Source organism: Hyaena hyaena, unplaced genomic scaffold, assembly GCF_003009895.1.
Source record: "Hyaena hyaena isolate Hyena2069 unplaced genomic scaffold, ASM300989v1 scaffold_760, whole genome shotgun sequence".
Taxonomy (NCBI): domain Eukaryota; kingdom Metazoa; phylum Chordata; class Mammalia; order Carnivora; family Hyaenidae; genus Hyaena; species Hyaena hyaena.
In genome coordinates, this window is record NW_024081391.1 from 881,676 (window position 1) to 897,038 (window position 15,363).

The 15,363-nt window shown below is 52.1% G+C and overlaps 2 protein-coding genes across 4 annotated transcripts; both read left to right on the forward strand.

Moving 5' to 3' along the window:
• Window positions 1–691: 691 nt before the first annotated feature.
• CD27 (CD27 molecule) lies at window positions 692–6,994 on the forward strand. The gene is made up of 6 exons (XM_039218388.1): window positions 692–989; window positions 1,136–1,267; window positions 5,414–5,596; window positions 5,796–5,885; window positions 6,141–6,260; window positions 6,511–6,994. Exons 1-6 carry the CDS (start codon window positions 854–856, stop codon window positions 6,633–6,635), a joined length of 786 nt encoding a protein of 261 aa, XP_039074319.1. The 5' UTR covers window positions 692–853; the 3' UTR covers window positions 6,636–6,994.
• Window positions 6,995–7,540: 546 nt separating this feature from the next.
• TAPBPL (TAP binding protein like) lies at window positions 7,541–14,913 on the forward strand. 3 transcript variants are annotated; one of them, XM_039218387.1, is made up of 7 exons: window positions 7,541–7,646; window positions 8,427–8,645; window positions 8,792–9,049; window positions 11,918–12,256; window positions 12,825–13,127; window positions 14,240–14,313; window positions 14,497–14,913. In XM_039218387.1, the coding sequence occupies exons 1-7, from the start codon at window positions 7,574–7,576 to the stop codon at window positions 14,524–14,526; spliced, it is 1,296 nt and encodes a 431-aa protein (XP_039074318.1). In that variant the 5' UTR covers window positions 7,541–7,573; the 3' UTR covers window positions 14,527–14,913. The 3 variants fall into 3 exon arrangements, with proteins under 3 accessions (XP_039074318.1, XP_039074317.1, XP_039074316.1); XM_039218386.1 differs by having other exon boundaries at window positions 7,567–7,646; window positions 8,430–8,645; XM_039218385.1 differs by lacking the exon at window positions 7,541–7,646 and adding an exon at window positions 7,860–7,956.
• Window positions 14,914–15,363: the final 450 nt, after the last annotated feature.

Sequence of the window (15,363 nt, forward strand, 5' to 3'; positions counted from 1 at the left end):
TCTTGGGCAGGCTCTATGCCCAGTGCAGAGCCTGACACAGACAGCTCAATCCCACAACTGTGAGATCATGACCGTGAGATCATGACCCTCGGAACATGACCTCAGCCAAAATCAAGAGTCAGACGTTCACCCGCTCAACTGAACCACCCAGGTGCCCCAATGAAACTTAGTTTAAATATTCAATAGTTTTGCTGCAGAAATGTTGTGCTTGAGTGTCAGTGCTACCCTGTCCCATGAGGCATCTTGTGATGCTTCTCCCCCAAATATGAAAATTTTATCTGATTCCAATTGTTTCAGAGAAAGGTTTGTGGACCTGTACTCAGTTCAGGTTCCCCTTCCTTCTCTAAATTGTTAATAGCTTGTAAGCTGTGAACCCGGAGTGATGTGGGCATAATGTGTACAAGTGTGTGAACAGGAGAAGTGGGTGCCCCGTGATCCAACATTCTGTAAAAGAGGAAGGCACGATGGGTTAAGTTCTTAGTGAACACAAGAGCGAGCTGGAAACCCTAGAGAGGCCAGCGTGTCAGAGGTGGTGGATGTCTTAGAAGAGCAGCAAGTCTTCCGACAGAGCGTGCCCTTTAATACTCTGCCCACACCCAGCACCCAGCACCCGACACATGGAAAAGGGGGAGGGGGTGGAAGTCACTGCTCTGAGAAAAAAAAAAACAGCCACAATAGAGCTTCAGCTGCCATCAAAGGTAGGTTTGTCACCTGGAGCCAGCAACTCAAAGAGGACCTGCAGCCGTGCCCAGAGGTGCAGCGAGCAGGTGCCAGCACCCAGCTGGGGGTGGCGGCCCCGCAGAGGCCAGCAGTCAGCCACTGGAGTGCAGAGAGAGCTCCCTGGGCAAGAGCCATGGACCGGCCACCCCTCTGCTGGCTGTGGATTCTGGGGATCCTGACAGGGCTCTCGGCCACCCCAGCCCCCAAGTGCTGTCCAGAGAAGCACTACTGGGCCCCGGGAGAACTGTGTTGCCAGATGTGTAAGCCAGGTAAGAGAGGAGCCCTTGCCAGGGGGTTGGGGTGAAGGGCGGCGGAGAGTGCATCTGGGTTGCAGCAAGGAGAGGAATCCGGTAGCACCTTGAAGAGGGCAGAGAAGTGGCCTTCCTTGGGCCTTGACCCAGACCTCTGCTCACAGGGACTTTCCTCGTGAAGGACTGTAACAGACATGGAGGGGCTGCTCAGTGTGATCCATGTATACCGGGCACCTCCTTCTCACCAGACCACCACATCCGGCGCCACTGTGAGAGCTGTCGGCATTGTAACTCTGGTGAGATGGGCAAACTTCTGGGGGGGCAAGGTGGCAGAGCCAGTGGTGGTGAAGCAAAGAGGAAGGAGGTCAGAGCTTGCCACTTCAAAGTCACTGCCAGTGGAGCCAATGCTGGGAACTGGGGTGCTCTGGACAGGGCACATACCGATGTGAAGAGAGCTCTAGTGTTACAGGGAATGGGGGAAGCAGAATTTGGGGGACTACAGAGAATGAGTGCACAACTCAGATCATGACAATATAAAGGGGGAAGTGAACAAAAGGGAGGTGGCCCTAGGGCCCAGATTTCAGATGAGCAGACCCCCCATTGATGAATTGGCTGTGTCTGAAGTGCACACTCATTTGGAACTTGGAGTACATCCTTCCTTCCTTCCTTCCTTTCTATGTTTGTATTTATTTATTTATTTGAGAGAGAGAGAGAGAGAACAGGGGAGGAGCAGAGAGAAGGAGAGAGAGAATCCTAAGCAGGCTCCACACTATCAGCATGGAGCCAGATGCAGGGCTTGAACTTACAAACTGAGAGATCATGACCTGAGCTGAAATCAAGAGTCAAACGCTTAACTAACTGAGCCACCCAGGTGTCCCATTCTTTTCTTTTCTTTCTTTTTTTTTTTTGTAATGTTTATGTTTATTTATTTTGAGAGAGAGAGAAAACAGGGGAGGGGCAGAAAGAGAGAGAGAAAGAGAGAATCCCAAGCAAGCTCCAAGTTGTCAGTATAGAGCCTGACTCAGGAGTCAATCCCACAAACCATGAGATTATGATCTGAGCTGAAATCAAGAGTTGAAGCCTCAACTGACTGAGCCACCCAGGTGCCCCTAAGGAAATAACAATACCAGCCAGTGAGTAACACCCTTTTTTTTTTTTTTTGCACAAAAGCCAATTTAGGAAAATGAATATGTTTGTGGCCTATGTTTATTTTGCAATTTTATCTTTTTTTAAATGAAGAAGTGTAACATGTGCAGCTGTTATGAATTCTTTTATTATTTCTACATCTTAGCTAGAATTTCAGAAACTGTATGCCAGCCCAGATAGAGCAGCAGATTTTAAAGTGGCCCCTTGGGGTGCCTGTGTGGCTCAGTCAGTTAAGCATCCAATTTCAGCTCAGGTCATGATCTCTGGTTTGTGGGTTCAAGCCCCACATCGTGCTCTGCACTGACATCATGGAGCCTGCTTGGGATTCTCTCTCTCCCTCCCTCTCTCAGTCCTCCCCCTCTCTTTTTCTCTCTCTCTCAATATAAATAAATATTAAATAAAAAAACAAACTAAAAAAGGTTTTGCCATTGCAAATAAGTCAAAAAACAACATCTCGAATACACAATACATATTCCTCAGTCCGCTTAACTTAAAAATATATTAATGGATGCTTTTCTCTTCTTCTCAGCAACCTCAGCAGGGTTGGAATTATTTTATTCATTTTTAATGTTTATTTTGAGAGAGAGAGAAAAGGATAAGGAGAGGTAGAGAGAGAGAGAACACGAGTCGGGCAGGGGCAGAGAGAATGGGAGAAAGAAAATCCCAAGCAGGTTCCACGCTCAGCACGGAGCCCTACTCGGGGACTGACCTCAGGAACTGTGAGATCATGACCTGAGCCGAAACCAAGAACTGGATGCCCCACCAACCAAACCACTCAGGCGCCCCTGGGAGTATTTTAGTCAAAGCCTCTCCACTCACTGTGCAGGCCCCACCAGAAGGCCTTTTCCCAGTACTGAGCCAGCCCAAACTCCCAGACCAGGCAATTCATAAGACTCAGCCCATAGGCCCCCAAAGCACTCGGGCAACAGTTGGCTGTGGGACTCCAGGCAACAGTGGCCAGGGGTGAGGTGATCAGGTGGAGGCTGAGTGAGTTTGCCCCCTCTGGACCTCAGTATTCCCATGGGTAAGATGGAAAAGTCAGCCTGGAACCTGGGACACAGGTTAAACATGGTGAAGAGAACTCCCAGGTCTCTGGATCCTCATCACTGAAAACAAGGGCACTCCTTCCACTTGTAATCAAGCCCAGCCCCTCCTTAACCCTTCCCTTCTCTTTGGGCAGATACCCTCCTGCCCAACCTGCTTCGGGGTCTGAGGTGATCTTCCTCCCCCATCACTATTCTCTTCTTGCAGATTCTTGTCCAGCCCGGCACACAATTCCTGGTAAGCCACAAGGAAACCAAATTCTAGTAGCAACTACGAGTCAGAATTCAGAAAGAAGCAGCCATCGGAGCATAAGGATAGGAAGAATTCGTGTCCCTCTCCCTTCCCTGACAAAAGGCATATGCTAAAGGAATGTTAGAGTACTAGTAGTCATGTTCAACATCTTCCAGCCTTCCTTTCTGCACCCCTCTTCTGCCTGTGGGGGCTCTTCTCCCTGGTTCCCCATGAGCGCACTGTCCGAAGGCCCCACCAGGCTCGTGCGCAAACCTGGCCTATGTCCGGGTGCTGATGCCTTCCCCAGAATCACCCTCCTCTTCTTAACCCCAACCACCTGTGAGCCCAACCGAGCCCAGAACCCCTCACACCCTCCTCTACTATAATTTATTGGCAGTCGTTCAGCACCCCACCTCTACACTTGAATAAAATTTCTATTTTAAAGGCAAAGTAGGAGCACCTGGGTGGCTCAGTCGGTTGAGTGTCCAACTTCAGTTCAGGTCATGATCTCACGGCTTGTGGGTTCGAGCCCTGCATCAGGCTCTGTGCTAGCATCTGAGTCTGGAGCCTGCTTCAGATTCTGCGTCTCCCTCTCTCTCTATCCCTCCTCCTCTTGCACTCTGTGTCTCTGTCTCTCAAAAATAGACATTTAAAAAAATTTTTTTAAATAATAAAAGCAAAGTATATTGGCAATCAAGTAACTCTCTAGTAAAGTTAAAAACCTAACAGAGGGTGATCTGGGCGGCTCATTTGCTTAAGTGTCCAAATCTTTTTTTTTACAAATAGTTTATTGTCAAATTAGTTTCCACATAACACCCAGTGCTCATCCCAAGTGTCCTCCTCCATGCCCATCTCCCCGCCCCCCACATCCATCAGTCCTCAGTTTTTGTCCGCATTCAAAAGTCTCTCATGGTTTGCTTCTCTCCCTTTCCCCCACCATTTCCCCCCTTCCTCTCTCCCTTGGTCCTCCATTAAGTTCCTCCTAATCCTCCTATACGTGCAAACATATGGTATTTGTCCTTCTCTGCCTGACTTATTTCGCTCAGCATAACACCCTCAAGGTCCATCCATGTTGCTACACATGGCCAGATTTCATTATTTCTCATTGCCATGTAGTATTCCATGGTATAGATAAACCACATCTTCTTGATCCATTCGTCCATTGATGGACTTAAGTGTCCAACTCTTGATTTCGGCTCAGGTCATGAGCTCATGGTGTGTGGGTTCGAGCCTGCGTCGGGCTCTGCACTGACAGCCCAGAGCCTGCTTGAGAGTCTCTCTCTCTCCTCCCCATCTCAAAACTAAATAAACATTTAAAAACAAATTAAAAAATAAAAACCTATCAGGGACCATAGCAGCACAATTCCTAATTGCTTAAAAACAGGAAACTACCCACTGCCATTAGCAGTAGAATAGACAACTGCATCATGGGATATTCATCATCCAGTGGAAGACTATAGAGAAGAAAGAACAGTCTATGGTTACAATGTAGATGAATTTCACAGAGTTGAGTAAGAGTGCCTGATACAAGTGAGTACACACCCATGACTACACATACGTGGTACAAAAAGAAGCAAAATCAACTCGCAGTGTTAGGAAGTCAGGCTAGATAGTGGTTATATGTGGGTGGAAGGAGGCAGTGACTAAAAAGAAACACGGCTGCTCTTGTCTGTGGGTCTGATTTGTAGCGATTCTGAAGCTTCATGCTTCTGATCTGTGTCCCTCTCTGTACATATATGAATAAAAGAGAAAATCATGCAAGCTGTTTCTATTGTTTACAGTTTGTATTTCCAAACCATGAATTTTCTAAAAGGTTTTTGTTTTTCCTTTCATGGCGATAGTAATACAGGCAGAGGCGCCGGATGACAGCAGGGAGGGGCAGGCCTTTGTATGGATGGGGCAGTCGTTCCTGGAGCCAGGTTGGGTCGGGATGGGAGCTCAAGCTAGGATTTAGCAAGCGCACCTTGCTGGTCACTGAGGCCCGAGTTTCTCGTGTTCCCCCTGCCCTCCTCTGTTGCCAGGTCTCCTCATTCGAAACTGCACCCTCACCGCCAATGCAGAGTGCGCCTGTCCCAAGGGCTGGCAGTGCAGGGACAAGGAGTGTACCGAGTGTGATCCTCCTTCAAACCTTTCACTGCTGCCTCGCCCATCTCCTCCAGCCTCAGACCCACACCGACAACCCACTCACTTACCTTACGCTGAAAGTAAGTTCCAGGCAACGCTTTGCCCAGTCACAGCGGTGAGGGTCACACCCCCAACCAGCACCCTCCCCACATGAGTGGCCCGGCCAGCTGGTCAGCCTTCCCATCTCACCCAGCGCCTCTTAGGCCTCAGGCCTTCATTCAGTCCACACTTGTGCGCTGGGCGGCTCCCTCCTGCTGCTCACCCTGTCTCTCTTTCCAGAGATGCCAGAGGCCGGGACAGTCCGGCAGGTGCAGACTCTAGCTGATTTCAGGTGGCTGCCTGCCCCAGCTCTCTCGACCCATGGGCCACGTGAGTTTCCTCCCCATTCTCCACCCCCAGAGAGAATGCATACGGGAGAGGGAAGTCAGCCAGAAAGCTCCTAGGAGTAGGGGTAAGAAGGGGGAGCAGCAGAGTCTAGGAATTAGGCAAAGACTTAGTCCAATGGTAGCCGTTGGGGGCGGAGTAAGAGAGAGTTGTCAGGATGGGTGACAGGTAGCCTGGGCTGAGGGGAGTCAAGACCTAGGCCCTCCCCAATACCCCTTGTGTGGCCCCTGTCTGTCACAGCGCAGCGGTCCCTGTGCAGCACGGACTGCATCCGCATCTTTGTGGTCCTCTCTGGAATGTTTCTTGCTTTCACCACGGTCGGAGCCCTGTGCCTCCATCGACAAAAAAAACATGGACTAAGTAAGAGACAAAACGCAGGTCTCCAGTCCTGCGCCTGCAGCCTCCCCCACTACCTCAGCCCCGCCACCCACGGCTGGGACCTCCTGGAAGCCTCCCTCGCGCCATCTTTACCCACCCTTGTTCCCCGCTTCTCTTCCTCTCCTCTTAGCCGGAACCCCCCGACAGCCCTCCCCCAAGCTAACCCTCCTTCGCTCACCTGCACTCTCCTCACCATCCCCCACCTTTACTGCGTCTGATTCTCCTCCTGCAGACAAAGAAGAAAGTCCAGTGAGACCTGCAGAGCCGTGTCCTTACAGCTGCCCCAGGGAGGAGGAAGGGGGCGCCATCCCCATTCAGGAAGATTACCGAAAACCAGAGCCTGCTTCCTACCCCTGAGCCTGCTGGGGGGCAGGGAAGTCATCACTACAACAAAACCCCAGCCTCCATCCCACCCTGTCGCCTTCCGGGGTGGGGGGTGAGACCTGGCACCCCCAGTTTCAGTACCATCCGCTCATCAGGACCCTCTCCTGTGTGCAAGCCTTGAGAAAGTGCCTTTTGGAGACTGGCAGTGACAAGGACGCGAGGGAGTGCGGTGGTGGGTGGGTCACAGGAGCCCCGGCTCCGCCAGCTTCACCCCTGCGCCGCCCTGGAGGGCTGCGGCCCTAGCTGGAAAACACGTTTTCTGCCTATGAAACCCCACGTGCTGTATCACTGACAGAAATCCGGCAAAATAAAGTGACGGCCAGCCACACGCAGAAGCTCTCCGCGCGCGCGCTCTGAAGTTCCAGTCTCAGGGCGCCAGCCACGCCGGCCTCGCGTCCCAGGTCGGAGCTGAGGCAGGAGCTCTCTCCCGGGCGGACTAGCGTCGGGGCCCATCCAAGTCGCGGAAGTGGGACCGCCAGTGGGTGTGGCACCAACCGAAAATGAAGAAAGGTCCCCAGGCTCCCGGGGATCCTGCTTCTGGCTTCGGTCTCCCCCTCCCCCCTCCCCCCTGCCCCCGACTCGGGCTCCGCTCTCGTGGGTGGGAGTCAGGGGGTGCGGGCCGTGAAGTCAGGTCTCGAAATAACGGGAAGATGTGCGGGAGGCGGGGGCAGAAAGGAGAGCCGTGAACACGACGCTGGCGCGAGCACCTAGTTAGGGGTCTCGCTCACGGGCAGAGGCGGCCGCGGTGACGCTCGCAGCGAAAGCGAAAGCGAAGCAGGCCAAGGACTGAGGAGAACGCAACAGGCGGGAAGGGCGGTTGGGAGAGCGAGCGCCCCCTTCTCCAGCCGGGACGCGCCAGCCGGCGCTGTGGAGCGGGGTGGCGAGGCGGGAGGGGTGGGAGCGCAGCCCCCATGGGCGCGGGGGAGGGGTGGGACCTGCTGCTGGGCCTGGCCTTGACCCTGTGCGGAGCTGCGGCCGACCCAGGTGAGCGGGGAGCGCGGGCCCGAGTGTGGGGAGGAGTGTTGGGCCCAAGGCGTACCGGGGAGCCACCCACCCCGAGATTCCAGAAGGGGAAGGGGGTGGGGGAGGGCCCGGCTTCCAGCAGCCTCCTAAGCCCAAAAGGAGAAAGGCCGGCAAAGTAAGGAACCAATGGCGTTGAGAGGGGGCGGAAGCCTGCGGGAAAGGCCAAAGGAAGAGAGGTCTCCTCCGTGGATGCGGTGGGCGGCCTACTGGAGACGTCACTGCCGGGGAGCAGACACCTTCCCAAGCGGAAAGCTAGGAAGTCCCCGGGGAGGTGAACCCCGGGGGTGGAGGAGGGGAAGGCCACCTGTAACGGCTGAAAGTAGAGCAGACCCAGTGGGCTGGCTGGGAAATCGGGAAGATGGCTACCAACTACCTCCCCCGCCCCCCCAAACACACACACAGGCGGCCTGTCTCCCCTTCCAGTGGCAATTTTGCTTATCTGCTTTTGCTGAGAAGTCCTTTGATAGAAGAGTTTCTCAGCTGGCTGTTGTAATAAGAATAAAAACATAAACTCCCCTGGGCAATGCAAATCCAAGATTTTGAATAATTCATACCAGGTATGTGCCTGGACTAGCAGGTGCTTCCCAGAAAGCTGGTTTGAGAAGAGAGGGACACAGAGACAGCTAGGGCCCTGGAAGAGAACTTCACTCCTTCCTTGATGATTCCACAGTTGGGGTGTGAGGCGAGTACAGAAGCAAGTCTCTGGGCAAGAGGGTGCTCACCCCAGTCTTTCACCTGCAGCAGAAAGGCAGTGGCGGGCAGTGGATGTGGTCCTGGACTGCTTCCTGGTGGAGGAAAGCAGACACCTTGGAAGTCTTGCTAGCAGCAGGACCATGGAGGACGCCCTGCTCGTGCTGAGGCAGGTACCAGTGCTGGACGATGGCTCCCTGGAAGCCTTCACCGATTTCCAAGGGGACACACTGGCCAAAGACACGCCACCTGTTACCTTCGAGGCCTCAGGTAAGAGCTCTCCACCCTACGTCCCAATCTTTCTGGGCTCCCTCCGCTGGGACAGCCCAGTTCCCAAGTACACCCACTGCCCCTGTTTCCCATGGCCCCAGGTGTTCTCAATCTAACTAGATCTCTGTGCTGCCCTTCTCCCCCAGTGAACTTGGTACAGATTCCCCAGGCCGAGGCCTTGCTCCATGCTGACTGCAGCGGGAAGAAGGTGACCTGTGAGATCTCCCACTATTTTCTCCAGGCCACTGAGAAGACAGTTTCGTTCATCACCAACGTGCAGGTACCCGGAGGGGGACCTAGTGTCTCCATGGTGATGAAGGTTCTCAGGGACGCTGAGAATGGGACTGTCTTGCACCCCACACTGAAGCTGCCCCTGAGCCCCCAGGGGATGGTTCAGACTGCAGGTGAGAAAATTAATAGTAGCAGAAATAAAGTTGTGGGTTTTGTCAAGTGGGCAGTTTATGAGGGACTAGAAGGAAAAGGAAGGGAAGAAGTCCATATCCATCCATATCAGTCATCCCAGGGTGTCCCCTAGCCTCAGTCCTTTCCCCTAAAGACTCAAAAAGAATTGGATTGGGATCATTTTCACCTCCCTTGTGTGAGGAAATGACATGCAAGGCTCTATTCACATATGCTGTCCATAGTAGTCTTATTAAGCCAAGCACCAGCTGTATCCCAGGGAAAGCCAGCCTGTTCTGGTGCTTCAGGATGATTAGAGTGATGCACATGCATTGACTCTTAGCAAAATCTGGTCCTTCCTCTGTCCCATCTGGCACATCCCAGAGGGCACAGGAAATTGAGAACATGATGATGGGCTTCTCCAGAGTTTCTCAAATCCAGTATTTTGCCTTCAAAAAGAAGACAACTAAGCCCAGATTAGGGAGCTAGCCTCTTATCCATAGAAAGCCCCAGAACACTCAAGTTTATCCTGCCATAGCAGAAAAGAGGGGTTCTCATGTCTGTCCAGTGCCAGCCAGAGTCCTGACATGGCTAGGTACTCCCCTTTTCTATCTTTCTACCTTTTGTAGGGATATTTCAAACCTACAAAAAAACGGTGACAGAATAATGGAATGAGCACCTATGTACCATTCACCTAGGTCAACCTAATTATTTTTTTAATGTTTATTTTTGAAGAAAAGAGATACAGCGTGAGCAGGGGAGGGGCAGAGAGAGGGGGAGACACAGAATCCAAAGCAGGCTCCAGGTTCTGAGCTGTCAGCACAGAGCCCAATGCAGGGCTCAAACTCATGAGCCATGCATGAGATCATGACCTGAGTTGAAGTCAGATGCCTAACCTACTAAGCCGCCCAGGCGCCCTTATATCAACCAATTATTAATGTCTTGCCACATTCTCTCTCTTGATAGATGGAAGGATAGATATCCCCCCCACCGTGAACTGAAAGTAAGTTGCAGATACTCCAGCACTTCACCCCAAATGTTTCCATGTATAGCGTGTATTGGTTTATAACACAAAGTTTATAACCAAAAACAAGGATATTCTCCTTCATAATCACAAAACCATCACCTTGGCAGCAAACCAAGGTGGGGAGCAGTATAGGGTGATGCAGGCAAGATGGGGGTACAGTGCGTAAAGACTTTAAGAAAATACTCTCACCATTACGCCACCACCATATTGGCAATTCTGAACACCGTCAGTAATAGAACACTCCTCCCTGCCAGGGCAGACCATTCTCACCATTGTTTGGTACACCACTGAGCATCAGACTTAAGAAAGGTTTTTTAATGTTCATTTATTTATTCTGAGAGAGTGGGAGAGGGAGAATGCGTGTATGCGCACATGCACAAGTGAGAGGGCGCAGAGAGAGAATCCCAAGCAGGCTCCACACTGCCAGTGCAGAGTTGGAGGTGGGGGGCTTGAACTCACGAACCATGAGGTCATGACCTGAGCTGAAGTCAAGAGACGCTTAACATCAGAAAACACCCAGGTGCCCCCAGACTTAAGAAATTTTAAAGTTGATGTAGTATTACTGTTGATATAGAGTCCAAATTCAAATTTCTTCAGTGGCACCAATAATGTTCTTTATAGCTTTCTGATTTATTTTTAAGTCCAGGATTCAAACAAGGGTCATACGTTTAGTTGTCCTGGGCCTTTAGCCTCCTTTCCTCCAGAACAGTCTTTTCCTAGCATTGACATTTTGAAGAGTCCAGGCCTGCTGTCCTGTAGAGTATCCCACCATTTGGATGTGTCTGATTGTTTTCCTCATTTGATTCAGGTTTAGTATGTTTGGCACAAATACTACCACTGTGGGCTTTTTAAAACTCTCATTCCTGGGGCGCCTGGGTGGCTTAGTCGGTTAAGCGTCCGACTTTCGCTTAGGTCATGATCTCGTGGTTCGTGGGTTCGAGCCCCGCGTCGGGCTCTGTGCTGACTGCCAGCTCGGAGCCTGNGCTTAGGTCATGATCTCGTGGTTCGTGGGTTCGAGCCCCGCGTCGGGCTCTGTGCTGACTGCCAGCTCGGAGCCTGGAGCCTATTTCAGAGTCTGTATCTCCCTCTCTCTCTGATCCTCCCCTGCTCGCTCGCTCTCTCTCTCTCTCCTAGAAATAAATAAAAGAAAATATATATTAAAAAAAAACCTCTCATTCCTATTTAGTCTTCACAGCAGCCTTGCCTTAAGCAGATGACCTTGGCAACCCTTACTGCCTTGGCCAAGGTCACAGAGCTAGTAAATGGAAGAAGCAGGGTTCCAAAGCTTTTGCTGGTATTCCAGTGGTCTCACCTGAGGGTCAACAGTAACCCATAATTTTGCATGTGTAACTTTCTGGTGAGACATCCATAGCTTTCGTCAGATTATCCAGGGGTAAATGACTCCAAAATAGTTAGGATCACCATGTGTGCCATGCTGCCTTTCCAGAACACCATTTCTTTGCAGTTCCATCTTTTTTTTTTTTAAATTTATTTATTTTGAGAGAGAGAATGAGAGAACGTGCACATAAGCAAGGGAGGAGCAGAGAGGAGAGACAGAATCCCAGGCAGACTCCATGCCATTGGTGCAGAACCCGATGTGTGGCTCGAACTCATGAACTGTGAGATCATGACCTGAGCCGAGATCAAGGGTCGGATGCCCAACTGACTGAGCCAGCCAGGCGCCCCACTTTGTGGTTCCACCTAATGGGAAATTAGCTCAGCTGGCCTCACTGTCCAAGAAGGGAGGCAGGGGGCAGGCATATGCCCACAACATGCCCACAGCTCAGAGAGCAGGTGGACTCGAGGAGGAAGTAACCCCCAGTTACCCTTCTTTTTCTCACTACAGTGGAGCTCCAAGTGACAACACAGACCCCATCGCTGAGTTTCCTGCTGGGGTCCTCAGCCTCTCTGCACTGTGGCTTCTCCGTGGCCCCAGGCTTAGACCTAACTGGCGTGGAGTGGCGGCTGCAACATAAGGGCCACGGCCAGCTGGTGTACAGCTGGACCACGGGGCAGCACCAGGCCAAGCGGGAGGGTGCCACGCTGCAGTCGGAGCAGGTACTCCTGGCTGGGGATGCCTCCCTCACCCTGCCTAGCCTCACTGTGAAGGACGAGGGGACCTACATTTGTCAGATCACCACCTCTCTGTACCAAGCCCAACAAATCATCCACTTCCACGTCCAAGGTAAAGTCATACTCAGTGCTCCACGGAGAGGGGAAGGGATATGCCTACGGAGGTGTTTTCCAGGACAGAATCCAACTCAAGGGCAACTTCTTGAGAAGCAGACTAAATGGCCACAGCCTAATAACTGCCATCTCCACCCTAGAAGTGCAGACTGTTCTCTGTCAGACTCCAGGATAATTTCATCAAGCAATTTCCCAGCCCAGGATCCTGCTGCCCTGCCCTGGCTGGCTGTCTCCAAGCACCCCTGTCCTTTTGACCACATCCTAAGAAGGAGCAGCAGCAAACCAAGGAGGGGGCCATCTGACTGGCAGCAGTATTTCATCACTGATGTTGTTTAAAATCGCAGGCTTAGGTGATGATAAGCAGCGACCCTTTAGTTGGTTTCACGGTTGCTTTTCAGTTACCTGTGGAAGATGCACCCCGTCCTGGCCTGCCTCTGGCCAGCCCTTTTGGCACTGCACTGAGCTTCCACACCCTGCTCTCACTCCCAGCAGGAAGAGAAGGCTTTGAGCAACCCTGCTGTCCAGCTAGATCCTTCTGGAATCTGATCCCTCGTTCTTTCTTCCAGCTTCCCCCAAAGTACGACTGAGCTTGGCAAACAAAGCTCTGCCACCCAGCCTCATCTGCAGCATCACTGGCTATTATCCTCTGGACGTGACTGTAACATGGACCCGAGAGGAGCCAGGTGGAGCCCCAGCTGCAGTCTCTGGGGCCTCCTTCTCCAGCCTCCGGCAAAGCCCAGTGGGCACCTACAGCGTCTCCTCCTTCCTGAAGGCAGAACCTGGCCCTGAAGGCACCACTTACACCTGCCAGGTCACCCACGTCTCCCTGGAGGAACCCCTTAGGGCCAGCACCTGGGTTGGTCCACCAGGTACCAGGAGTGCTTGTCTTTGGCCTTGTTCTGCTTCCACAGCACTTGGTTCAGCCTCCACAGCTGCCACTGCATCCCGAGATGTCATTACACGGGCTCTAGAGTACCAGGCAATGTACTAAGAGCTGGAGATCAAGGGTGATTTGTTCCTGCCCTCAAGGAGGCTTATTCAGGTCGGAGGAACAGACTAGGCAGTCAGGGAGGATGGCCTGGAAGAGACATTCACACCAAGCTAACATTCACACTAGCTCAGTGGGAAGGGAACACACAAGATGGAATTAAGGGCACATGTGACAGCCAAATTATAAGTCTAAGGAGAATGTGGGGAACTGCACAGCTAGGGCCAAGGGGGTGTAGGAAAAGAGAGAAGTGGCTCTGCAGCTTGAAAGTAATTACATTTATTGAGCATTTACATGAATCAAACACTGTGCTACAGCACTTAGCTGTGTGATCACATGTATTATCATGACCCCTATTTTACTGATGAGCAAACTGACACAGATGTTAAGAAATTTGCCCCAAGGTCACCTACCTAGTAGATGGTAGAAAAGAAAATATGAAAAATGAGCTCCCCTACGGTCTTCAACCCTCTTGGGCTATTAGTGGGCAGATCACAATGGGCCTTCGAGCTGGAATTTCATCCTGAAGTCACAGAACATCATTAAAAGGTTTTAAACAAGAGATGCAAACATTCTGGAACACTGGGCATCATTTGGTGGCTCGCCAGACTGCCAAGTTTCCCCAAAACTGGGGTTCTATCTCAGCTTACATCATTCCCCAGCTAGTCGCAAAATTCTAGTTTACCTGTCAACAATTAATCTAACCTCTCACGTGCACGCGCGAAGTAATTAAAAACGTCCCAGGTGGGAAGAGGTAGGAAACCTCGTGTGGAGGAACACATGGACATCCAACAACCTTCAACAAGTATGAGCACTGCAGCGCACGACACAAGCAGGGCACTTGCTAAGAGCTCCTTCACCGGGAATGGGGTGTCTGGGTCTCTCCCTCCCTCCCCGCTGCGTCCCTCTTGCTGGGGCAGGTGCGGGATCTGACTTGGGCTCAAAAAGGATTCCTGTCTACTAATTCCTGCCCGTGCTGCTTTCACTCTACAGAGCAGGAAACGACCTTTGGAGTCCTCTTTGCCAGCAGCCTCTTCCTTCTTGCGCTGTTGTTCCTGGGGCTTCAGGTAAGGTCCCGCTGGTCCTCAGCCCTGCCCCAGCCCCTCTTCACCTGAAGGTCAGCCAGCTGTAGTCACCTCCCCACCCAGATCAGGGATGAAACCCAAGTGTCCCGAGTCCCAGCCCATCCCCCCACCACTTTGGGGGTCACGCCAACTGCAACCAACCTCCTTCCCCTTGTTTTCTCCCAGCTCCCTCACCGAGGCCTGCCGAGACGCTGAGGCCCTCTGGGTAACCACTCTCCTGCCTCAGTAAGAAGGAGTAGCCACGTTCTCCCAGAAGGACCCTAGCTAGTGTCAGAAGTCAAAAAGGCCTGAAGAAAGGCATGAGAAGGCACAGGTCACAGGAGCTCTGGCTCTGTGCACGTCTCTGTCTGCCTTCATTGTGTCCCTGGGCTGAACACCAACGGAGAAAACATGAAGAGGTTGGGAGGGTGGTAGGAAGGCAGAGTGTCTGGGTGGAGGTTAAAAACAAGCCTGTGGTAGGAAAAGCAACTGGGAAGATGTTAGGAAAGGAGCAAGTGAGGGGCGGTGGGGCAGAGGGTGGGGGTTGGACCATCACACACAAGCCTCTGAACTCTAAATAAAACTCCTTGTGTGCTCAGAAACAAAGCTTTTCCTCTCTCCTGTCTTTCCCCACACTGGACGCAACTGAGCCCTGTCCCCAAGCCCAGCCACACTGACTTGCAGAGTGTTCAGGGTGTCACACGAAGGCCCTCAGCAGCAGCCTTGGGGCTCCACGCCAGTTGCTCTGTGTGTCCTTGAGCTGCAACTGAGGTCATGCCCCTTTGGGCATTTCAGGTCACCTACAAACTGCTCAGTCCCTCAACTGCAGGGGCATCTCGCTTCATCCATTTCTAAATTGTCAGTACAGTGGAACTCGGCCTAAGGAAACCGTACGTACTGAGGCTGCTGGGGAATGGGCATGTTTGCTGAGGCCTCACCTGCCCACCTCCCCCCCAAGATAGGACAGGCAGCCTGAGAACCTAGGAAGGAGGCAGACTGGAGGCGTCTGAGAAAGCCTGCAGTTGTTTGTGAGGTGATGTTTGAGATGCTCGC